Source organism: Ranitomeya imitator, chromosome 6, assembly GCF_032444005.1.
Source record: "Ranitomeya imitator isolate aRanImi1 chromosome 6, aRanImi1.pri, whole genome shotgun sequence".
Classification (NCBI taxonomy): domain Eukaryota; kingdom Metazoa; phylum Chordata; class Amphibia; order Anura; family Dendrobatidae; genus Ranitomeya; species Ranitomeya imitator.
This window is the reverse complement of record NC_091287.1, coordinates 439,037,059-439,063,510: the sequence shown is the minus strand read 5'-3', so window position 1 is coordinate 439,063,510 and position 26,452 is coordinate 439,037,059. Positions and strand designations below refer to the sequence as shown.

The 26,452-nt window shown below is 42.6% G+C and overlaps 1 protein-coding gene across 2 annotated transcripts in view; it reads left to right on the top strand.

Moving 5' to 3' along the window:
* The window catches only part of CA8 (carbonic anhydrase 8), a 262,733-nt gene that overhangs the window by 50,490 nt on the left and 185,791 nt on the right, over positions 1-26,452 (top strand). For both annotated transcript variants that reach the window (XM_069731386.1, XM_069731385.1), the window contains exon 2: positions 17,108-17,299. In XM_069731386.1, coding sequence (XP_069587487.1) covers positions 17,108-17,299 — 192 coding nt within the window. The remainder of the gene's footprint in view (positions 1-17,107; positions 17,300-26,452) is intronic.

The following is a 26,452-nucleotide window of genomic DNA, read 5'->3' as shown; positions in this document are numbered from 1 at the left end:
ACTCGGTGGACGCCATATCTGTGTTTAAAATTGAAAAAACCTTTCAGTTAACTACTTGCAGGAGAAAGTTATTGTAGCTGGTGGCCATTTTTAGTACTGTACCAGATTTTTGTTGTATGTGTTTGTTTTTAATGTTAAAATGTCTGCATTTGATATCTCTCCAGTATTTTCTTTTTTATAAGCAAAATACTTATTTTTATATTTTCTGATGTTGGTTCCAGGGGTACACGGGCAGCAGTGGTGTGGTCAGTGGAGGCCTAGTGGAAGGAGTGACCGCAGACAGGCATCGAAGGCCTAAAATAATAACACATGGCTGTAGGCAATTTTAAATTGGTTCCAGGGGTACACGGGCAGCAGTGGTGTGGTCAGTGGAGGCCTAGTGGAAGGAGTGACCGCAGACAGGCATCGAAGGCCTAAAATAATAACACATGGCTGTAGGCAATTTTAAATTGGTTCCAGGGGTACACGGGCAGCAGTGGTGTGGTCAGTGGAGGCCTAGTGGAAGGAGTGACCGCAGACAGGCATCGAAGGCCTAAAATAATAACACATGGCTGTAGGCAATTTTAAATTGGTTCCAGGGGTACACGGGCAGCAGTGGTGTGGTCAGTGGAGGCCTAGTGGAAGGAGTGACCGCAGACAGGCATCGAAGGCCTAAAATAATAACACATGGCTGTAGGCAATTTTAAATTGGTTCCAGGGGTACACGGGCAGCAGTGCCCTGGTCAGTGTAGTAGTAGTTGAAAGAATGGACCGCAGACAGGCATCGAAGGCCTAAAATAAAAAAATTGGGCTGGCTGTAGGCAATTTTAAATTGGTTCCATGGGTACACGGGCAGCAGTGGTGTGGTCAGTGGAGGCCTAGTGGAAGGAGTGACCGCAGACAGGCATCGAAGGCCTAAAATAATAACACATGGCTGTAGGCAATTTTAAATTGGTTCCAGGGGTACACGGGCAGCAGTGGTGTGGTCAGTGGAGGCCTAGTGGAAGGAGTGACCGCAGACAGGCATCGAAGGCCTAAAATAATAACACATGGCTGTAGGCAATTTTAAATTGGTTCCAGGGGTACACGGGCAGCAGTGCCCTGGTCAGTGTAGTAGTAGTTGAAAGAATGGACCGCAGACAGGCATCGAAGGCCTAAAATAAAAAAATTGGGCTGGCTGTAGGCAATTTTAAATTGGTTCCATGGGTACACGGGCAGCAGTGGTGTGGTCAGTGGAGGCCTAGTGGAAGGAGTGACCGCAGACAGGCATCGAAGGCCTAAAATAATCACACATGGCTGTAGGCAATTTTAAATTGGTTCCAGGGGTACACGGGCAGCAGTGGTGTGGTCAGTGGAGGCCTAGTGGAAGGAGTGACCGCAGACAGGCATCGAAGGCCTAAAATAATAACACATGGCTGTAGGCAATTCTAAATTGGTTACAGGGGTACACGGGCAGCAGTGGTGTGGTCAGTGGAGGCCTAGTGGAAGGAGTGACCGCAGACAGGCATCGAAGGCCTAAAATAATAACACATGGCTGTAGGCAATTTTAAATTGGTTCCAGGGGTACACGGGCAGCAGTGGTGTGGTCAGTGGAGGCCTAGTGGAAGGAGTGACCACAGACAGGCATCGAAGGCCTAACATAACAAAAATGTCAATACAATGGTATTGTCAGTGGCAGGCATTGAAGGATGTCAGCGCATAGACTAAACATTGGTGGAGCTGTGAGATAATTTTGCAAGTGGTAGAGCACTGTTTGAGCTGGGGTGGGGGGAAACTGTCTTGTGGCCGGCGGTACAGGCCCAGGGCCCCTCATATTACAACGGTGTGTCTGACGTTGGGTGCGCACCACCACCGCCAGAGACACTTTATTGTACTAGGAGGGACCCAGTGGCAGTGCCGTCGACCAAAAGCGGGCTCACCCACCTCTTCAGACAAACTGCACTCTCACGGGTGCTGTCGCCAAGTGTCGATACCACGGCCCCGTGTGGGGAGTTTGGCCATTTAGTGAGGTGTAAACATGTCGTATGCTGGACAATCAGGTGCAGAAAATTACGAGATTGGAAAAGGCATTCAGAATAGTCCACAGGCAAGACCTTTTCATAGGAAAGCTAGGTGTCAGCCGGGCAAGGTGGGGCAAAAGATTTTGAAATCCAGTTGTGGTTCATTTTAATGAAGGTTAGATCATCTACATTTTGGGTAGCCAGACGAGTCCTTTTTTCTGTTAGTATTGAACCTGCAGCACTGAATACTCTTTCTGATAGGACACTAGCTGCCGGGCAAGCAAGCTCCTGCAATGCATATTCTGCCAATTCTGGCCAGGTGTCTAATTTTGATGCCCAGTAATCAAATGGGAATGACGGTTGAGGGAGAACATCGATAAGGGATGAAAAATAGTTTGTAACCATACTGGACAAATGTTGTCTCCTGTCACTTTGAATTGATGCTGCAGTACCTGTCCTGTCTGCGGTCATAGCAAAATCACTCCACAACCTGGTCAGAAAACCCCTCTGGCCAACGCCACTTCTGATTTCTGCCCCTCTAACTCCTCTGGTCTGCTGGCCCCTGCAGCTCGTGTGAGAACGATCACGGGCGCTGTGTGCAGGGAATGCCAGAAGCAAACGGTCAACAAGAGTTGATTGTTTGGTTGCTAATATTAGTTCCAAGTTCTCATGTGGCATTATATTTTGCAATTTGCCTTTATAGCGAGGATCAAGGAGGCAGGCCAACCAGTAATCGTCATCATTCATCATTTTAGTTATGCGTGTGTCCCTTTTGAGGATACGTAAGGCATAATCCGCCATGTGGGCCAAAGTTCCAGTTCTCAAATCTGCGGTTGTGCTTGGTTGAGGGGCAGTTTCAGGCAAATCAACGTCACTTGTGTCCCTCAAAAAACCAGAACCCGGCCTTGCCGCGCCACCAATTTCCAGTGGCCCCGGAAAAGCTTCCTCATTAAAAATATAATCATCCCCATCATCCTCCTCGTCCTCCTCCTCCTCTTCGCCCGCTACCTCGTCCTGTACACTGCCCTGGCCAGACAATGGCTGACTGTCATCAAGGCTTTCCTCTTCCTCAGCTGCAGACGCCTGATCCTTTATGTGCGTCAAACTTTGCATCAGCAGACGCATTAGGGGGATGCTCATGCTTATTATGGCGTTGTCTGCACTAACCAGCCGTGTGCATTCCTCAAAACACTGAAGGACTTGACACATGTCTTGAATCTTCGACCACTGCACACCTGACAACTCCATGTCTGCCATCCTACTGCCTGCCCGTGTATGTGTATCCTCCCACAAAAACATAACAGCCCGCCTCTGTTCACACAGTCTCTGAAGCATGTGCAGTGTTGAGTTCCACCTTGTTGCAACGTCTATGATTAGGCGATGCTGGGGAAGGTTCAAAGAACGCTGATAGGTCTGCATACGGCTGGAGTGTACGGGCGAACGGCGGATATGTGAGCAAAGTCCACGCACTTTGAGGAGCAGGTCGGATAACCCCGGATAACTTTTCAGGAAGCACTGCACCACCAGGTTTAAGGTGTGAGCCAGGCAAGTAATGTGTTTCAGTTGGGAAAGGGAGATGGCAGCCATGAAATTCCTTCCGTTATCACTCACTACCTTGCCTGCCTCAAGATCTACAGTGCCCAGCCACGACTGCGTTTCTTTCTGCAAGAACTCGGACAGAACTTCCGCGGTGTGTCTGTTGTTGCCCAAACACTTCATAGCCAATACAGCCTGCTGACGTTTGCCAGTAGCTGCCCCATAATGGGAGACCTGGTGTGCAACAGTGGCAGCTGCGGATGGAGTGGTTGTGCGACTGCGGTCTGTGGACGAGCTCTCGCTTCTGCAGGAGGACGAAGAGGAGGAGGAGGGGGTGCGAACGGCTACAGCCAATTGTTTCCTAGACCGTGGGCTAGGCAGAACTGTCCCAAACTTGCTGTCCCCTGTGGACCCTGCATCCACCACATTTACCCAGTGTGCCGTGATGGACACGTAACGTCCCTGGCCATGCCTACTGGTCCATGCATCTGTTGTCAGGTGCACCTTTGTGCTCACAGATTGCCTGAGTGCATGGACGATGTGCTCTTTAACATGCTGGTGGAGGGCTGGGATGGCTTTTCTGGAAAAAAAGTGTCGACTGGGTAGCTCGTAGCGTGGTACAGCGTAGTCCATCAGGGCTTTGAAAGCTTCGCTTTCAACTAACCGGTAGGGCATCATCTCTAACGAGATTAGTCTAGCTATGTGTGCGTTCAAACCCTGTGTACGCGGATGCGAGGCTAAGTACTTCCTTTTTCTAACCATAGTCTCATGTAGGGTGAGCTGGACTGGAGAGCTGGAGATCGTGGAACTAGCGGGGGTGCCGGTGGACATGGCAGACTGAGAGACGGTGGGAGATGGTATTGTTGCCACCGGTGCCCTAGATGCAGTGTTTCCTACTACGAAACTGGTGATTCCCTGACCCTGACGGCTTTGGCCTGGCAAAGAAACCTGCACAGATACTGCAGGTGGTGCGGAAAATGGTGGCCCTACACTGCCGGAAGGGATGTTGCGTTGCTGACTAGCTTCATTGGCCGAGGGTGCTACAACCTTAAGGGACGTTTAGTAGTTAGTCCAGGCTTGCAAATGCATGGTGGTTAAATGTCTATGCATGCAACTTGTATTGAGACTTTTCAGATTCTGTCCTCTGCTTAAGGTAGTTGAACATTTTTGACAGATGACTTTGCGCTGATCAATTGGATGTTGTTCAAAAAAATGCCAGACTGCACTCTTTCTAGCATCGGATACCTTTTCAGGCATTGCAGACTGAGCTTTAACCGGATGGCCACGCTGTCCTCCAACAGGTTTTAGCTTTGCCACGCGTTTTGGGCAAGATACGGGCCCGGCAGATGGAACCTGTTGCGATGTTGATGCCTGCTGCGGCCCCTCCTCCTCCGCTTCAGAACTGCTGCCGCCTGCACCCTGTTCCCCCAATGGCTGCCAATCGGGGTCAAGAACTGGGTCATCTATTACCTCTTCTTGTAGCTCGTGTGCAACTTCGTCTGTGTCACCGTGTCGGTCGGTGGTATAGCGTTCGTGATGGGGCAACATAGTCTCATCAGGGTCTGATTCTTGATCAGCACCCTGCGAGGGCAATGTTGTGGTCTGAGTCAAAGGACCAGCATAGTAGTCTGGCTGTGGCTGTGCATCAGTGCACTCCATGTCAGATTCAACTTGTAATGGGCATGGACTGTTAACTGCTTCACTTTCTAAGCCAGGGACGGTATGTGTAAAGAGCTCCATGGAGTAACCCGTTGTGTCGCCTGCTGCATTCTTCTCTGTTGTTGTTTTTGCTGAAGAGGACAAGGAAGCGACTTGTCCCTGACCGTGAACATCCACTAACGACGCGCTGCTTTGACATTTACCAGTTTCACGAGAGGAGGCAAAAGAGCTAGAGGCTGAGTCAGCAAGATAAGCCAAAACTTGCTCTTGCTGCTCCGGCTTTAAAAGCGGTTTTCCTACTCCCAGAAAAGGGAGCGTTCGAGGCCTTGTGTAGCCAGACGACGAACCTGGCTCCACAGCTCCAGACTTAGGTGCAATATTTTTTTTCCCACGACCAGCTGATGCTCCACCACTACTACTACCCTCATTACCAGCTGACAATGAACGCCCCCGGCCACGACCTCTTCCACCATACTTCCTCATTGTTTTAAAAACGTAAACAAACTAACGGTATTTGTTGCTGTCACACAAATTACACGGTGAGCTATAACTTCAGTATGATTTAGCTACCCCTTTACAGGTGAGTGAGACCACAACGAAAATCAGGCACAATGTTACACACTCTGTTGTTGGTGGCAACAAATGAGAGAGATGCCACACACGCAGGACTGTCACTGAAGCACAAATGTAAATATTAATCTCCCACTGATTTGATTTTTTTTTTTTTTTTCAGGGAGACTTTAGGAAAAAAAAAAAATAGAATAAAATGATTTTTTCAGGAAGAATTTAGAAACCAAAGAAAATAAAATGATTTTTTCAGGGAGAATTTAGAAAACAAATAAAACAAAAAAAGGCTTTCTATGGCCCACTGAGTGAGAGATGACGCACACAGGAGTCAGGAGTGGCACACAAGCCCAGAGGCCAATATTTATCTCCCACTGATTGATGTAGTGATTTTTTCAGGTAGATTTTGGAACCCAAATCAAGCTAAAAAAATAATAGGCTTTCTATGGCCCACAATTGGAGAGAGAGAGAGAGATGGCACACCCAGGAGTCAAGACTGGCACACAAGCAGAAAGGGCAATATTAATCTCCAACTAATTTTTTTTTTTTTTTTTTTTTTTCAGGGAGACTTTAGGAAAAAAAAAATAGAATAAAATGATTTTTTCAGGAAGAATTTAGAAACCAAAGAAAATAAAATGATTTTTTCAGGGAGAATTTAGAAAACAAATAAAACAAAAAAAGGCTTTCTATGGCCCACTGAGTGAGAGATGACGCACACAGGAGTCAGGAGTGGCACACAAGCCCAGAGGCCAATATTTATCTCCCACTTTTTTTTTTTTGTTCCAGGGAAAATTTATAAACCCAATAAAAAAAATAATAAATAGGCTTTCTATGGCCCACTATCTGAGAGACAGAGAGAGATGGCACGCTTAGGACTGGCACACAAGCCCAAAGGCCAATATTAATCTCCCTTTTTTTTGTAAGGGAGAATTTATAAAACCAAAAAAAAATAAATAAATAGGCTTTCTATGGCCCACTATTTGTGAGAGAGATGGCACGCTCAGGACTGGCACACAAGCCCAGAGGCCAATATTAATCTCCCACTTTTTTTTTTTTCCAGGGAAAATTTATAAACCCAATAAAAAAAAATAAAAATAAATAGGCTTTCTATGGCCCACTAGCTGAGAGAGAGAGAGATGGCACGCTTAGGACTGGCACACAAGCCCAAAGGCCAATATTAATCTCCCACTGATTGATTTATTGATTTTTTCAGGTAGAATTTAGAACCCAAATAAAGCAAAAAAAAAAAAAAATGGGCTTTCTATGGCCCACTGAGTGAGTGATGATGCACACAGGAGTCAGGAGTGGCACACAAGCCCTGAGGCCAATATTTTTCTCCCACTGATTGATGTAGTGATTTTTTCAGGTAGATTTTAGAACCAAAATCAAGCAAAAAAATAAATAGGCTTTCTATGGCCCACTGAGTGAGTGATGATGCACACAGGAGTCAAGAGTGGCACACAAGCCCTGAGGCCAATATTTTTCTCCCACTGATTGATGTAGTGATTTTTTCAGGTAGATTTTGGAACCCAAATCAAGCTAAAAAAATAATAGGCTTTCTATGGCCCACAATTGGAGAGAGAGAGAGAGAGATGGCACACCCAGGAGTCAAGACTGGCACACAAGCAGAAAGGGCAATATTAATCTCCCACTGATTTGTTTTTTTTTTTTTTTTTTCAGGGAGACTTTAGGAAAAAAAAATAGAATAAAATGATTTTTTCAGGAAGAATTTAGAAACCAAATAAAATAAAATTATTTTTTAAGGGAGAATTTAGAAAACAAATAAAACAAAAAAAGGCTTTCTATGGCCCACTGAGTGAGAGATGACGCACACAGGAGTCAGGAGTGGCACACAAGCCCAGAGGCCAATATTTATCTCCCACTGATTGATGTAGTGATTTTTTCAGGTAGATTTTGGAACCCAAATCAAGCTAAAAAAATAATAGGCTTTCTATGGCCCACAATTGGAGAGAGAGAGAGAGATGGCACACCCAGGAGTCAAGACTGGCACACAAGCAGAAAGGGCAATATTAATCTCCCACTGATTTGTTTTTTGTTTTTGTTTTTTCAGGGAGACTTTAGGAAAAAAAAAATAGAATAAAATGATTTTTTCAGGAAGAATTTAGAAACCAAAGAAAATAAAATGATTTTTTCAGGGAGAATTTAGAAAACAAATAAAACAAAAAAAGGCTTTCTATGGCCCACTGAGTGAGAGATGACGCACACAGGAGTCAGGAGTGGCACACAAGCCCAGAGGCCAATATTTATCTCCCACTGATTGATGTAGTGATTTTTTCAGGTAGATTTTGGAACCCAAATCAAGCTAAAAAAAATAATAGGCTTTCTATGGCCCACAATTGGAGAGAGAGAGAGAGAGAGATGGCACACCCAGGAGTCAAGACTGGCACACAAGCAGAAAGGGCAATATTAATCTCCCACTGATTTGTTTTTTTTTTGTTTTTGTTTTTCAGGGAGACTTTAGGAAAAAAAAAAAATAGAATAAAATGATTTTTTCAGGAAGAATTTAGAAACCAAAGAAAATAAAATGATTTTTTCAGGGAGAATTTAGAAAACAAATAAAACAAAAAAAGGCTTTCTATGGCCCACTGAGTGAGAGATGACGCACACAGGAGTCAGGAGTGGCACACAAGCCCAGAGGCCAATATTTATCTCCCACTGATTGATGTAGTGATTTTTTCAGGTAGATTTTGGAACCCAAATCAAGCTAAAAAAATAATAGGCTTTCTATGGCCCACAATTGGAGAGAGAGAGAGAGATGGCACACCCAGGAGTCAAGACTGGCACACAAGCAGAAAGGGCAATATTAATCTCCAACTGATTTTTTTTTTTTTTTTTTTTTTTTCAGGGAGACTTTAGGAAAAAAAAAATAGAATAAAATGATTTTTTCAGGAAGAATTTAGAAACCAAAGAAAATAAAATGATTTTTTCAGGGAGAATTTAGAAAACAAATAAAACAAAAAAAGGCTTTCTATGGCCCACTGAGTGAGAGATGACGCACACAGGAGTCAGGAGTGGCACACAAGCCCAGAGGCCAATATTTATCTCCCACTTTTTTTTTTTTGTTCCAGGGAAAATTTATAAACCCAATAAAAAAAATAATAAATAGGCTTTCTATGGCCCACTATCTGAGAGACAGAGAGAGATGGCACGCTTAGGACTGGCACAAAAGCCCAAAGGCCAATATTAATCTCCCTTTTTTTTTGTAAGGGAGAATTTATAAAACCAAAAAAAAATAAATAAATAGGCTTTCTATGGCCCACTATTTGTGAGAGAGATGGCACGCTCAGGACTGGCACACAAGCCCAGAGGCCAATATTAATCTCCCACTTTTTTTTTTTTCCAGGGAAAATTTATAAACCCAATAAAAAAAAATAAAAATAAATAGGCTTTCTATGGCCCACTATCTGAGAGAGAGAGAGATGGCACGCTTAGGACTGGCACACAAGCCCAAAGGCCAATATTAATCTCCCACTGATTGATTTATTGATTTTTTCAGGTAGAATTTAGAACCCAAATAAAGCAAAAAAAAAAAAAAAGGGCTTTCTATGGCCCACTGAGTGAGTGATGATGCACACAGGAGTCAGGAGTGGCACACAAGCCCTGAGGCCAATATTTTTCTCCCACTGATTGATGTAGTGATTTTTTCAGGTAGATTTTAGAACCCAAATCAAGCAAAAAAATAAATAGGCTTTCTATGGCCCACAATTGGAGAGAGAGAGAGAGATGGCACACCCAGGAGTCAAGACTGGCACACAAGCAGAAAGGGCAATATTAATCTCCCACTGATTTTTTTTTTTTTTTTTTTTTTCAGGGAGACTTTAGGAAAAAAAAATAGAATAAAATGATTTTTTCAGGAAGAATTTAGAAACCAAAGAAAATAAAATGATTTTTTCAGGGAGAATTTAGAAAACAAATAAAACAAAAAAAGGCTTTCTATGGCCCACTGAGTGAGAGATGACGCACACAGGAGTCAGGAGTGGCACACAAGCCCAGAGGCCAATATTTATCTCCCACTGATTGATGTAGTGATTTTTTCAGGTAGATTTTGGAACCCAAATCAAGCTAAAAAAATAATAGGCTTTCTATGGCCCACAATTGGAGAGAGAGAGAGAGATGGCACACCCAGGAGTCAAGACTGGCACACAAGCAGAAAGGGCAATATTAATCTCCCACTGATTTGTTTTTTGTTTTTGTTTTTTCAGGGAGACTTTAGGAAAAAAAAAATAGAATAAAATGATTTTTTCAGGAAGAATTTAGAAACCAAAGAAAATAAAATGATTTTTTCAGGGAGAATTTAGAAAACAAATAAAACAAAAAAAGGCTTTCTATGGCCCACTGAGTGAGAGATGACGCACACAGGAGTCAGGAGTGGCACACAAGCCCAGAGGCCAATATTTATCTCCCACTGATTGATGTAGTGATTTTTTCAGGTAGATTTTGGAACCCAAATCAAGCTAAAAAAAATAATAGGCTTTCTATGGCCCACAATTGGAGAGAGAGAGAGAGAGAGATGGCACACCCAGGAGTCAAGACTGGCACACAAGCAGAAAGGGCAATATTAATCTCCCACTGATTTGTTTTTTTTTTGTTTTGTTTTTTCAGGGAGACTTTAGGAAAAAAAAAATAGAATAAAATGATTTTTTCAGGAAGAATTTAGAAACCAAATAAAATAAAATTATTTTTTCAGGGAGAATTTAGAAAACAAATAAAACAAAAAAGGCTTTCTATGGCTCACTGAGTGAGAGATGACGCACACAGGAGTCAGGAGTGGCACACAAGCCCAGAGGCCAATATTTATCTCCCACTGATTGATGTAGTGATTTTTTCAGGTAGATTTTGGAACCCAAATCAAGCTAAAAAAATAATAGGCTTTCTATGGCCCACAATTGGAGAGAGAGAGAGAGATGGCACACCCAGGAGTTAAGACTGGCACACAAGCAGAAAGGGCAATATTAATCTTCCACTGATTTGTTTTTTTTTTTTTTTTTTCAGGGAGACTTTAGGAAAAAAAAAATAGAATAAAATGATTTTTTTCAGGAAGAATTTAGAAACCAAAGAAAATAAAATGATTTTTTCAGGGAGAATTTAGAAAACAAATAAAACAAAAAAAGGCTTTCTATGGCCCACTGAGTGAGAGATGACGCACACAGGAGTCAGGAGTGGCACACAAGCCCAGAGGCCAATATTTATCTCCCACTGATTGATGTAGTGATTTTTTCAGGTAGATTTTGGAACCCAAATCAAGCTAAAAAAATAATAGGCTTTCTATGGCCCACAATTGGAGAGAGAGAGAGAGATGGCACACCCAGGAGTCAAGACTGGCACACAAGCAGAAAGGGCAATATTAATCTCCCACTGATTTGTTTTTTTTTTTTTTTTCAGGGAGACTTTAGGAAAAAAAAAATAGAATAAAATGATTTTTTCAGGAAGAATTTAGAAACCAAAGAAAATAAAATGATTTTTTCAGGGAGAATTTAGAAAACAAATAAAACAAAAAAAGGCTTTCTATGGCCCACTGAGTGAGAGATGACGCACACAGGAGTCAGGAGTGGCACACAAGCCCAGAGGCCAATATTTATCTCCCACTTTTTTTTTTTTGTTCCAGGGAAAATTTATAAACCCAATAAAAAAAATAATAAATAGGCTTTCTATGGCCCACTATCTGAGAGACAGAGAGAGATGGCACGCTTAGGACTGGCACACAAGCCCAAAGGCCAATATTAATCTCCCTTTTTTTTGTAAGGGAGAATTTATAAAACCAAAAAAAAATAAATAAATAGGCTTTCTATGGCCCACTATTTGTGAGAGAGATGGCACGCTCAGGACTGGCACACAAGCCCAGAGGCCAATATTAATCTCCCACTTTTTTTTTTTTTTCCAGGGAAAATTTATAAACCCAATAAAAAAAAAAATAAATAAATAGGCTTTCTATGGCCCACTATCTGAGAGAGAGAGATGGCACGCTTAGGACTGGCACACAAGCCCAAAGACCAATATTAATCTCCCACTGATTGATTTATTGATTTTTTCAGGTAGAATTTAGAACCCAAATAAAGCAAAAAAAAAAAAAAATGGGCTTTCTATGGCCCACTGAGTGAGTGATGATGCACACAGGAGTCAGGAGTGGCACACAAGCCCTGAGGCCAATATTTTTCTCCGACTGATTGATGTAGTGATTTTTTCAGGTAGATTTTAGAACCAAAATCAAGCAAAAAAATAAATAGGCTTTCTATGGCCCACTGAGTGAGTGATGATGCACACAGGAGTCAAGAGTGGCACACAAGCCCTGAGGCCAATATTTTTCTCCCACTGATTGATGTAGTGATTTTTTCAGGTAGATTTTATAACCCAAATCAAGCAAAAAAATAAATAGGCTTTCTATGGCCCACTGAGTGAGAGATGACACAGACAGGGATGGCACTCTAGCAGAAATGTCAATCTTAATCTCCCACAAAAAAAAAAAAAAAACAGGGAGTGTCCTTCAATTACTATCCCCCTGCAGTAATCTCAGCCAGGTATGGCAGGCAGCAATAAGGAGTGGACTGATGCACAAATTAAATAAAAAGTGTGTACAAACCAAAAAGATAGCTGTGCAGAAAGGAAGGAACAAGAGGATTTGTGCTTTGAAAAAAGCAGTTGGTTTGCACAGCGGCGTACACACAGCAATGCAGCTATCAGGGAGCCTTCTAGGGCAGCCCAATGAGCTACAGCGCTGAGGGGGAAAAAAAAAAAAATGTAGCTTCCACTGTCCCTGCACACCGAAGGTGGTGTTGGGCAGTGGAAATCGCTACAGCACAAGCGGTTTGGTGGTTAATGGACCATGCCTAACGCTATCCCTGCTTCTGACGAAGCGGCAGCAACCTCTCCCTAAGCTCAGATCAGCAGCAGTAACATGGCGGTCGGCGGGAACTCCACTTTATAGCCCCTGTGACGCCGCAGACAGCAAGCCAATCACTGCAATGCCCTTCTCTAAGATGGTGGGGACCAGGACCTATGTCATCACGCTGCCCACACTCTGCGTTTACCTTCATTGGCTGAGAAATGGCGCTTTTCGCGTCATTGAAACGCGACTTTGGCGCGAAAGTCGCGTACCGCATGGCCGACCCCGCACAGGGGTCGGATCGGGTTTCATGAAACCCGACTTTGCCAAAAGTCGTCGACTTTTGAAAATGAACGACCCGTTTCGCTCAACCCTAGTTACCGGTTAGGGTCTCAGATGTTTCGCCCCCACCCGGCTGAACCCCTAGCTACGCCACTAGCTACAGCATATTTGGCAAATGTAAGAAACATTTTACAGTTTTCTTTATATCTGACACTTTTCAATTTTGACGGTGTGATCTAAATTGTCATGCAAATAATCTAATAATCTAGAAATATTGCTAACATATATGGTAGTAACATAGTGATTAAAGAACACCTTTCACTTATTTTTTTATTGTTAACTGTCTACTGTTGAGATATAGGTTCCTGAATGTTATGTTTATATCCCTGAAGGGGATGATAAAAAAATAAGAAAGAAAAACTTGCTGAAAATATATAGCGGTAACAGTAATATGACTAAAAAAAACCTGAAGCAGCCGATATGAGCAGCAATACATGTTTTTTTGTCCACTTCCTATTCTCCAGATGTGGTTTGCTAATTTGCTTCCTTTTTTGCTCATGGATTGATATTATTATGTACAGCATATCTTCTTATTTTCCTTACCGTGCATGGTTATATGTTCAATTTTTCGATTCATGTTACTGTTGTAAATTTTCAGAGTTCTTTTTCCATTGAGGTATATAAACATTACACACAATAGAAGCCCATTCATTTAAATGTTTGTGTTTGTTTTAAGTTGTTATTTACTATTAGCGGTATTGTCATTATTCTTGTGTGTTGCAACTTTATATCTGGACTCACTATTTTGATTTGAGGTCTTGGTTTATCTTGCTCATTAGCTTGAGCTTCAATATGTCTTCATATACACCCTTAATGTTTTTAATTTTTTTTAACGACTGTGTTATGTTTGTTAATTTTTTCATAATAAACTTTTATTTTTGATGTGCAAACCTTTTTGTTTTCCATTTTCCATTCCAGAGAAAAGAGGAGAGGCAAGTTGGGACAGGGAGAAGACCGAAATATGTAAATGAATTCTATTAAGACATAATTGGACTTTTAACAAATGTCACATATTAAGTAGCTTTGCTTTATATTTTTCAGATTGGTTTTCAATTCAGTTCTCAGATTTTGACTCCACTATGAGATTTCCTTCATCTGTGGGATACATCAACTATGAAGAGCATGAGCTGATTCTATATAGAATCTGAACCTTAATTGGAGCTTTGTTCTCAGATTTGCCCAGGATGAACCTAGTTTGTTTTGGCAATTTGGTGGTTCATTGAACACAATAGGATCACCGATTTACCTGTTGTTTTTAATAAATTTGCCAAAAGTGAATCACCAATCTGGTGAATAAACTGGGAATGCAATTTGCCACCAGTAACCTTCCTGAAATTCACTTCATTCAATATGTACTTTTTTAATGAGTTTACATTTGTTTGATCAAGCTTTGGTTCCCAGACACCATCTGCATCCTGTTGACCCCTTTGACACATAATGAGAGTGATAAATTTAAGCACATAATTCTTTTATACATGTCTTATGTCAATGTAAATAAATAGTGTTTATTTCAAGGCACTTCTGGAAAGAGTAATGCACAAGTAGGATACCAAATTCATCAGTTACACTGTAAAAACACTTGGCACTCGTTTTGGTGTATTCAACAGGAATATTTATTAATTGTGGCAAATTCGCAATTTGAATGTGCCACAATTAATAAATATTCCTGTTGAAACCACCAAAACGAGTGCCAAATGTTTTTGTAGTATGCAAATAAATAGTACTGACCAATAGTAACATACATAGTAACATAGTAACATAGTTAGTAAGGCCGAAAAAAGACATTTGTCCATCCAGTTCAGCCTATATTCCATCATAATAAATCCCCAGATCTACGTCCTTCTACAGAACCTAATTGTATGATACAATATTGTTCTGCTCCAGGAAGACATCCAGGCCTCTCTTGAACCCCTCGACTGAGTTCGCCATCACCACCTCCTCAGGCAAGCAATTCCAGATTCTCACTGCCCTAACAGTAAAGAATCCTCTTCTATGTTGGTGGAAAAACCTTCTCTCCTCCAGACGCAAAGAATGCCCCCTTGTGCCCGTCACCTTCCTTGGTATAAACAGATCCTCAGCGAGATATTTGTATTGTCCCCTTATATACTTATACATGGTTATTAGATCGCCCCTCAGTCGTCTTTTTTCTAGACTAAATAATTCTAATTTCGCTAATCTATCTGGGTATTGTAGTTCTCCCATCCCCTTTATTAATTTTGTTGCCCTCCTTTGTACTCTCTCTAGTTCCATTATATCCTTCATGAGCACCGGTGCCCAAAACTGGACACAGTACTCCATGTGCGGTCTAACTAGGGATTTGTACAGAGGCAGTATAATGCTCTCATCATGTGTATCCAGACCTCTTTTAATGCACCCCATGATCCTGTTTGCCTTGGCAGCTGCTGCCTGGCACTGGCTGCTCCAGGTAAGTTTATCATTAACTAGGATCCCCAAGTCCTTCTCCCTGTCAGATTTACCCAGTGGTTTCCCATTCAGTGTGTAATGGTGACATTGATTCCTTCTTCCCATGTGTATAACCTTACATTTATCATTGTTAAACCTCATCTGCCACCTTTCAGCCCAAGTTTCCAACTTATCCAGATCCATCTGTAGCAGAATACTATCTTCTCTTGTATTAACTGCTTTACATAGTTTTGTATCTTTGTGTGGAAACTTCCTGAAGAAGAAGCCTTTGAGCTTCGAAACGCGTTGAATAAACCACCCGAACACCCTAACACATAAATATGGCCATTTTTATGCGCTAAAAGCTCTCATTTTTCATATTTCTAGTGCAGTAATGCAGTTCGAATTTCGTGTTTTCAAGTTTGCATGTTTTGGCGCTATAGTGTGCTGCCCTTTTTACTTGACTATATACGAGTTGGCGACTCTGGGTTCAGCACCTGTTCACACTCAGTCTATGTTTGGATGTGCAGGTCAGGTTTTTGAAATGTATTCTTTAGCCTTCTGATCGTGCACTCCCCGCCTCCTAGCCACAGGTGTTTTAATTATAGTAGGTCCAATACCCCTCCACAGAAAGAGAGAATTTGAGTCCAAGAAGAGGTTTCACATGTACCCATTCAGATGGAGACGTTTATTCTCGGTGAGGTAGGTCAAGCGTAGGACCTCGTATAAGAGAGATGCCGTAAAGTGGCTACGAGGTACACATAAATATGGCCATTTTTATGCGCTAAAAGCTCTCATTTTTCATATTTCTAGTGCAGTAATGCAGTTCAAATTTCGTGTTTTCAAGTTTGCATGTTTTGGCGCTACAGTGTGCTGCCCTTTTTACTTGACTATATACGAGTTGGCGACTCTGGGTTCAGCACCTGTTCACACTCAGTCTATGTTTGGATGTGCAGGTCAGGTTTTTGAAATGTATTCTTTAGCCTTCTGATCGTGCACTCCCCGCCTCCTAGCCACAGGTGTTTTAATTATAGTAGGTCCAATACCCCTCCACAGAAAGAGAGAATTTGAGTCCAAGAAGAGGTTTCACATGTACCCATTCAGATGGAGACTTTTATTCTCGGTGAGGTAAGTCAAGCGTAGGACCTCGTATAAGAGAGATGCCGTAAAGTGGCTACGAGGTACACATAAATATGGCCATTTTTATGCGCTAAAAGCTCTCATTTTTCATATTTCTAGTGCAGTAATGCAGTTCAAATTTCGTGTTTTCAAGTTTGCATGTTTTGGCGCTACAGTGTGCTGCCCTTTTTACTTGACTATGTACGAGTTGGCGACTCTGGGTTCAGCACCTGTTCACACTCAGTCTATGTTTGGATGTGCAGGTCAGGTTTTTGAAATGTCTTCAGTCCGTGTCTGCTGGACCAGATCACTGTGAATCTCTTACTTCCCGGCATCCCCGGTACTTATTATTAGGTCAAGTGCAGTGTGACATTGCTGTACGCATTACTTCTTGCCAGTCCTGCTAATCAGAAAAGGCACCAGGGATGCCAGCAGGTAGAAAGAGGTTTGAAGGACTCTTGTTCAGTGCCCACAGACTACCGACGTGGCTACCTAACCATGATCCTGCAAGTCTTTATTACTAAATCTACTAACCAAGATGATGTTTTTCTAACAAAACAAAAGTGTCAATGATAAACTATGGATATCCCATCACCTACATCAATAAATTAAATGACATAGAAGCTTATTAATGCAATTCAACTAATTGTGCACCTTTTTCTAGGTGTTGAGTGGGGTTTGCATTACCCGGAGGCGAATGGACAATACCAATCTCCAATCAACATAAATTCAAGAGAAGCTCTATATGACTCTTCATTGCTAGAAGTGAAACTGTCTCCAAACTATGTTGTTTGTCGAGATTGTGACGTTATTAATGACGGTCATGTGGTGCAAATCCTTCTAAAGTCAAAATCAGGTATGTTTCAAAACATTTTAAAGTCATATGTACAATCTAGCTGGAGGGAGGGTGGACTAGCAACTGGACTAGAGTATGAAGATTTGGTATAAGAAAATGGTCTGCTATTACATACAAATATTTTCCTTTGTTTGTGAATATGTGACAGAATAGATATGTTTTCTTTAGACTTAGTAAGCTAAAATTAAAATCCACATAAGCCTTTTGTGTATTCCTGTGTCAACAAAATTAGAAATTTATGTATACATTATGATTTTAAAATTAAATTGAAGTAATATTTATCCAAACATATGAAAATAAAGCAAACAGATTGGACATATACTATTGCATGTAGCCATTGTATTTCACATAATGGGGAAATTTATTAAAAGTGTCCAACTTTTAGAAAGTGTAAACTTAGACTAGACTGTCTTACAATTCCCCAAATTTATCAAAGTCTTTGATAAAGTTGGTGCATTTTTAGATTAGTCAACTCTTAAGGTACCGTCACACTAAGCGACGCTGCAGCGATACCGACAACGATGTTGATCGCTGCAGCGTCGCTGTTTGGTCGCTGGAGAGCTGTCACACAGACAGCTCTCCAGCGACCAACGATCCCGAGGTCCCCAGTAACCAGGGTAAACATCGGGTTACTAAGCGCAGGGCCGCGCTTAGTAACCCGATGTTTACCCTGGTTACCAGCGTAAACGTTAAAAAACAAACACTATATACTTACCTTCAGCTGTCTGTCCTCTGGCGCTGTGCTTTCCTCTGCACTGTCAGAGCCGGTCAGCCGGAAAGCAGAGCGGTGACGTCACCGCTCTGCTTTCCGGCTGGCTGGCGCTGAAGCAGGATGCAGGAGGAGTGCAGAGAAGCACAGCGCCGGGGACAGACAGCTGAAGGTAAGTATGTACTGTTTGTTTTTTTAACGTTTACGCTGGTAACCAGGGTAAACATCGGGTTACTAAGCGCGGCCCTGCGCTTAGTAACCCGATGTTTACCCTGGTTACCAGTGAAGACAGCGCTGGATCGGTGTCACACACGCCGATCCAGCGATGTCAGCGGGAGATCCAGCGACAAAATAAAGTTCTGGACTTTCCTCAGCGACCAACGATCTCCCAGCAGGGCCCTGATCGTTGGTCGCTGTCACACATAACGATTTCCTTAACGATATCGTTGCTACATCACAAAAAGCAACGATATCATTAACGATATCGTTATGTGTGACGGTACCTTTAGAATTTGTTACGTTTTAAGTTTAAAGGGGTTGCCCCACGAACAAAGTACCTTTTAATCAATAATAGGGATGAGTAGACCCGTGGAAGTTTGGGTTCTGGTACCCAACCCAAACTTTATTCCAAAGTTCAGTTTAGGTACCAAAACTGATCCAGAACCCAAACTTTTGAGCTGAAAAGAAATCTCTCTTTCTCACTCTGCAACGAACTTCCCCCAGGACTCCAAGCATTGCATCAGACTTCCAGGACAAGTCCGTGTTCAGCGTTTAGCACCGGACACTAACTAACTTTTAAGTTTGGGTTCACTCATCTCTAATAAATTGATCTTTGAATACAAATAAGTTCAAGAACTGAATGTGTTAATATTTGTTCCTTTGCTGAGATAAGCTTATACATGTGCCCCTGCTATGTGCTGTGTAATAGCAATGTCTGTCCGTAAAAGACTGAATGATAGAACATCAATGTTAAAGTTTTAGACAACTCCCACCAGTAACATTGAATCTGGGGGACCACTGTTGAGTTACATATGCAAATATTACATTGTCCTCATTGAAAAATATACATATACTTCTATACATTGGCATGTAAAAGAGAGCAGAGAGGAAAAGATGGAGTAGCCATAAACCACAGAGTGAAGTAAAAAAAGCTCTTTAATAACAAATTATCATTAAAATGTCAAGTACAAAATATTGTTTAGGGCATGAGAGCAGAAAGGAGTAACAACCAAAAGGAGGGGCAGACCATGATTTCCAATGATTTCGTCTTGGCCATTCTTGGGTGGTTTTAGCTGTGTGTTTTGGGTCGTTATGCTGTTGCAAGACCAATGACCTACGACTGAGACCAAGCTTTCTGACACTCACTGGGTAGCACATTTCTCTCTAGAATCCCTTGATAGTCTTGAGATTTCATTGTACCCTGCACAGATTATAGACACCCTGTGCCAGATGCAGCAAAGCAGCCCCAGAACATAACAGAGCCTCCTCCATCTTTCACAGTAGGGACAGTGTTCTTTTCTTGATATGCTTCATATATGCTTCATTTTTCTGTCTCTGAACATAGAACTGATGTACCTTGCCAAAAAGTTCCATTTTTGTCTCATCTGTCCATAGAACATTCTCCCGGAAATTTTGTGGCTTGTCAACATGTAGTTTGGCAAATTCCAGTCTGGCTTTTTTATGATTTTTTTCCACAATGGTGTCCTCCTTGGACGTTTCCATGAAGTCCACTTTGGCTCATACAACGACTGATGGTGCGATCTGACACTGATGTACCTTGATCTTGAAGTTCACCTTTAATCTGTTTAGAAGTTTCTCTGGGCTCTTTTGTTACCATTCGTATTATCCCTCTCTTTGATTTGTCATCAATTTTCCTCCTGCAGCCACATCCAGGTTGGCTACAGTCCCATGGATCTTAAATTTCTGAATAATATGTGCAACTGTAGTCATAGGAACATCAAGCTGCTTGGAGATGGTCTTATAACTTTTACCTTTAACATGTTTGCCTATAATTTCCTTTTTAATCTCCTGAGACAACTCTTTCCTCCGCTTCCTCTGGTCCATGTTGAGTGTGATACACACCATGTCACCAAACAGCACAGTGAGTATCTGTAGCCCTATATACAGGCCCACTCACTGATTCCAAGATTGTAGACACCTGTGATGCTAGTTAGTGGACACACCTTGATTTAACATGTCCCTTTTGTCACATTATTTCATGGGTACCATCATTTCTGTCTAGGCCTATTTCATGAGTTTTATTTTTTTTATTCTTTGGAAGCATGGTTAAAAAGCAATGTCTGACTTTCATTTGTTCATTTTCATAGATCTTTTATTTATTATTACTTTTGACAGAGTTATTTCTGTGATCATTGTGGGTTTTCTTGTGATGACTCTTTAATGAAGGTCATATTTGTGCAAGTGTCACTGAACAGTAGAACAATGTATCACACCTCCAGAGTCTGCTAAATCTTTTTGAAGGACTTTTGCATTCAAGCGGGGTTTCAGATTTGCCTCTCTAGAAATCTTATGAGCAGCTCTCACTGAAATTTTGCTTGGTCTTTCAAACCTTATCATGACCCCCACTGTTCCTGTCAACTGCCATTTCTTAATTTCATTTCAAACTGAAAAAAGGGTAACTCGACAAGGCTTTTCTATCTTCTTAAAGCCTTGTCCTGCTTTGAGAGCCAGCTGCTTAGAAGGTCCAGCTGCTTAGAAGGACCCATGTCAGCTGTTTTTTGGAACAAGGTTAGAAGAGGCAAAAGCTGGGAAATTTGCATCATCTAGCCTTTCCTAACAATGACAGTGAACAAGCCATAACCCTAACAGATAATTTAAGGTCTGAAACCTTGGCCATAGTTATCTGAGCTCACAAATCTTGAAGGGTGCCCAAACTTTTGCATTGACCTATTTTCCTTTTTGTAATTTTTAATATGAAAAAATGAAAATATAATTTTTTTGCCTGAAAAACAAATAAAATGTGCTATCTTTAACTTTAGGCAGGCAATTTAGATATAATTTCATCTTCAGCTTAATTAATTCTTAACTATAACAGTAATTTTGACATGGAGTACCCAATCTTTTGCATGCCACTGTATAATACACTGGGCAATGTCTTAAATGAATAATAAGATTATGTCTTTGTCTGTAAATTATGAATTATGTGCATTGTTCTAACTACTGCTAACGCTTGTAATGGGGCAAACTTTTTTATAGGAACCCACCAGGCGAATCATCTGTTTCCATGTGGGTCAATACGAGCTTTTGGCTATGGCTAAAAGGATTGTGTGATTTAATGGCAGGTTACTATCCTCCTGAAACATGTGTAGCTGTAACAGGACGCCTGGCACAGCAGGGCGACCCAGACTTCTCAGCTCCAGAGAAGAAATTCACACCTGTGTGAGTACTGTGTCCAGGTCCAGTTTTGGGCACCGGTGCTCAGGAAGGATATAATGGAACTAGAGAGAGTACAAAGGAGGGCAACAAAATTAATAAAGGGGATGGGAGAACTACAATACCCAGATAGATTAGCGAAATTAGGATTATTTAGTCTAGAAAAAAGACGACTGAGGGGCGATCTAATAACCATGTATAAGTATATAAGGGGACAATACAAATATCTCGCTGAGGATCTGTTTATACCAACGAAGGTGACGGACACAAGGGGGCATTCTTTGCGTCTGGAGGAGAAAAGGTTTTTCCACCAACATAGAAGAGGATTCTTTACTGTTAGGGCAGTGAGAATCTGGAATTGCTTGCCTGAGGAGGTGGTGATGGCAAACTCAGTCGAAGGGTTCAAGAGAGGCCTGGATGTCTTCCTGGAGCAGAACAATATTGTATCATACAATTATTAGGTTCTATAGATCTGGGGATTTATTATGATGGAATATAGGCTGAACTGGATGGACAAATGTCTTTTTTCGGCCTTACTATGTTACTATGTTACTATGATACACCATCACCAGCTAGCAGTCTTCAAGCTCCTACAGGAAGACCCCATTGCGGAGACCATGATGGTCTAACTGCTTTGTTAACTCATCTATAATTTCATGAGGAGAATATGGACTTAAAGGGAACCTGTCACCCCGTTTTTTGAGATTGAGCTATAAATACTGTTAAATAGGGCCTGCGCTGTGCGTTACTATAGTGTATGTAGTGTACCCCGATTCCCCATGTATGCTGAGAAATACATTACCAAAGTCGCCGTTTTCGCCTGTCAATCAGGCTGGTCTGGTCAGGTGGGCGTGTTCACAGCGCTCTTTTCTTCCCCAGCTTTCCGTTGGTGGCGTAGTGGTGTGCGCATGTCCAGAGTTCCGACTTCCCTGCGCCCACGTGAAGACACAGCGCGCGATCTGCGCTGTAATCCCTTGCATCGGTGGGGGCGGCCATCTTCCTGGGGCCGCGCGTGCGCAGATGGAGTGGTCTGCTGCACGGGGCTTCAGGAAAATGGCCGCGGGCAGCCGCGCGTGCGCATTAGAGATCGCGGCGGCCATTTTCTCAAAGCCGAGATGCAAACTCGCCTTTGGGAAAATGGCCGCCGCGATCTCTAATGCGCACGCGCGGCTGCCCGCGGCCATTTTCCTGAAGCCCCGTGCAGCAGAGTACTCCATCTGCGCACGTGCGGCCACAGGAAGATGGCCGCCCCCACCGATGCAAGGGATTACAGCGCAGATCGCGCGCTGTGTCTTCACGTGGGCGCAGGGAAGTCGGAACTCTGGACATGCGCACACCACTACGCCACCAACGGAAAGCTGGGGAAGAAAAGAGCGCTGTGAACACGCCCACCTGACCAGACCAGCCTGATTGACAGGCGAAAACGGCGACTTTGGTAATGTATTTCTCAGCATACATGGGGAATCGGGGTACACTACATACACTATAGTAACGCACAGCGCAGGCCCTATTTAACAGTATTTATAGCTCAATCTCAAAAAACGGGGTGACAGGTTCCCTTTAATGTATATCCTAGCTATACTCTAGTTACATTTTTGAGATCTCTGGAAAGGACCAAACGCTTTCCAGGGTCTCAATCCGTTCAGCACCCCAAGGTGGGCAGATACCTAGGATGGCTAGAAGGAGCCAAGTAGCAATGCCATGTTTGGCCTCCAAGCTTAACAGGGGGCCTGGCAGGATCCAGTGGTACCAGATCCACCTCCCTTACCTTTTGTTGAGAAGTTATGATCTTTCATAGGTTTTGGGAGATGTAGCTGCAAACCTCCAGGGGAGGGGGATAAGGACCCTCCTGGGGTCAGAAAAGGTTGTGACCAACCAAGGGGATAAAGGCTTGTGTAAAGCAATGTGGTCTCTCTCTGTTATGCTTGCTGTTCACTTCGAAAGTGGGAGACACGTTAAATGACATGCTATGAAAAAAACAGGATCCAGTTTGGCCCGGTGCATACACCGTTAAACATCAAACCCGTAATTGACATGATCCATCTGCTTATATCTTTTGTACTTCACCCGTATTTGCATATCTGACCATTGTATATTGTGAATATAGTGTATTGTCTAGTGTGCCCCTAAGGTGATTAAATATATAATATTAACCCTGGGCTGCTCTTTCATCTCAATCCACACGTCTGTATTCTCGGCTTAACTTTCCATGCGATTGGGCTGGTTTCGGGACGGTTATAATCTTGGTAATGGACCGGGCTTGTATTTAACGAGGAACTGGGGGCAGTCATACTGGGCTGACCAGGTGCTTTTTCACTGGTGATAGTGAGCTGGGCGTCTCAGCCTGTCAGGGTTATGGGCAAGTGTGATGCCATGTCAGTAACTTCGTGGGCCACATCCGCTCACTTCTCGTGTCTTTCTGGGCACATGTGGACAGAGGGTGTCTGTGTTAAACTGTACCAAGCTGACCTTACGTGTTCCCAGGGGATGCAGTTTGTGCAAGTGTAGAGACCCCACTACATGATCCTTCTAATGTAATAGTGACGTCAGGCGGGGTGGCGAGGTGCAGGGTCATCACAAATGACAATTATTCTTCACTGCTGTTTTGTCACACACGATCCCTGTAAAGTATATATTAGAGTTGTTTGGCTTTTTCTCCGTATATCTATTGCTAAGCTGTGAGCTGTGTCATCATCTCACTAAACAGATTAACCCCAAAATCGTTGCAGTGCTGTGTTCTCTGCGCTGGCTTTTAAACAGGCTATTATGGGTTGTGCTCTACTATATTTGGTACTCTATTATGTGATAGCTGCCATCTACCATGGCTCTTAAGGAAATTATTTTTTTCTACCAGGGTGACTTTGGACCACTATAACCTTTATTGATTACCTTGTCTTTGAGTGTTACCTTTGAGAATCTGTGGCTACTTTTTTCCTCATTCTCCTCTTTGAGGAGATTCCTTTGTCACATATTTCTTTTTTGCATGCAGTTATTGTAGGCTCACGTACCATTTTCTCCGTGTGTCTGGATATTGTTGCATAAAATATGTTTTTTAAAGGACACCTAATAATGACTACCTATATATAGTATGTATTTTTTATTGAATATATGATAATTTTTCTGTATTTTTTTATATTTACATGTGCACTTGGATAAAGTTTTTGTCCTGGGCTACCTCCTTTTGATTCATAATCTTCTGCATTATGTAAAATAGAGACAGCCATATTTAATCAGTCATGCAAATTGAATTGCAAATTGTCCAGTGCATTTCCCAAAATTTGACATAAATTCGATTCACATCAAATCAATTCACTGATCTATATTAAACATTGATAATACCGGAATTTTACTGTCTTTCAATATAAACATTAGTTATTGCAAAGTACAAATCTAGATTAGTAACCTGTTTAAGCTATTTTTATGCTGTACATGAGAACATAGTCCAGTTCTTTGCTCAAGTTTTCTTAACAAACAAGCTTTCGCATAGTCTAACCCTTATCAACTTGATGAATTGAATGCTTAGTATTCATAGCAACAATATGCCGGCACTAAACACTCCTTTGTTAAAATGCTGAGAAGGATGTTCTATGCCAGCTGAAATTTGGAGACATTCTTTCCATTTATAAAGAAGAATAAAAAGTTCAATATGAAAGGAGTTTTGCATAGACAGACCCCACATTGGCCTCCATAAAACTTTGCATGAATTTTCTAGTGATTTTAAATAATATTCTAAAAAGTCATGCAATTCTAATCCCATATGTTTTGCATATAAAAAAAGAATGCTGTGTATGTATAATATATTACCATCAAGTGCTCACTACCTCATTTCACACAAGATGGAAAATGATCAGTTGGAGCCTTGCAATGCACACAGTCAGTTCTTCCATCCAGTTACAATATGCATAGAGCTGACAAGATGTATCCTCACAGCTTTGGAGGTGAATCAAGGAAAGACACAATAGTATAGGACAGCTTACTGGTTATATGAGAGCACATATGCGTGATAGTGGGAAAGAAAAAGGCAATAGAATGAGCATGAAATATAACTCCTGTATTAAATATTAAAAATATTAAAATTGTATGGTTGTATTAAAAAAGTTGTAACTATATTTTGGAAATGTGCTCAGGTAGACATAATGGACCACAGTCTTGTACCAAACATATATGTTATTATGTGCAAAGTTGTAGTCCAATAATGTGTCCCAACTAGTGTTGAGCATTCCGATACTGCAAATATCGGGTATCGGCCGATATTCGCTGTATCGGATTTCAGATACTGAGTTCCGATACTTTTAAGATAACGGATAATGGAATTGGAAGTTTCTATAGTGCAATGATGCACTATAATGGAGTGTGGGCGGAGCGTGGGTGGAGACTGCATGTCTGTGTGTGCGGGCAGCGTCTGTGCATGACCATGGGGGGGCCTGTGCGGGCTGCCGGGGTCTGTACAGGCCTGCCGGGGGTCTGTGTGGCCTGCCAGAGGTCTGTGAGGGCCTGCCAGGGGTCTGTGCAGCCTGCCAGGGGTCTGTACGGGCCTCTTGGAGGTCTGTGCGGCCTGCTGGGGGTCTGTGCGGCCTGCCAGCGGTCTGTACGGGCCTCTTGGGGGTCTGTACGGGCCTCTCCGGGGTACATACAGGCCTCTCGGGGGTCTGTGCGGCCTGCCGGGGGTCTGTATGGGCCTCTCGGGGGTCTGTGCGGCCTGCCGGGGGTCTGTGCGGCCTGCTGGGGTTCTGTATGGGCCTCGTGGGGGTCTGTGCGGCCTGCCGGGGGTCTGTATGGGCCTCTCGGGGGTCTGTACGGGCCTTTCGGGGGTCTGTGCGGCCTGCCAGGGGTCTGTGCAGCCTGCCGGGGGTCTGTACGGGCCTCTTGGGGGTCTGTGCAGCCTATCGTGTGTCTGTGCGGCCTGCCGGGGGGTCTGTATGGGCCTCTCGGGGGTCTGTGTGGCCTGCCGGGGGTCTTTGTGTTTGTGCAGGCAACGTCCGATGGGACTACAAGTCCAATCGGGCTATGCCTGCTACATTGGCAGTGATTGACACATTAGCCAATGATGG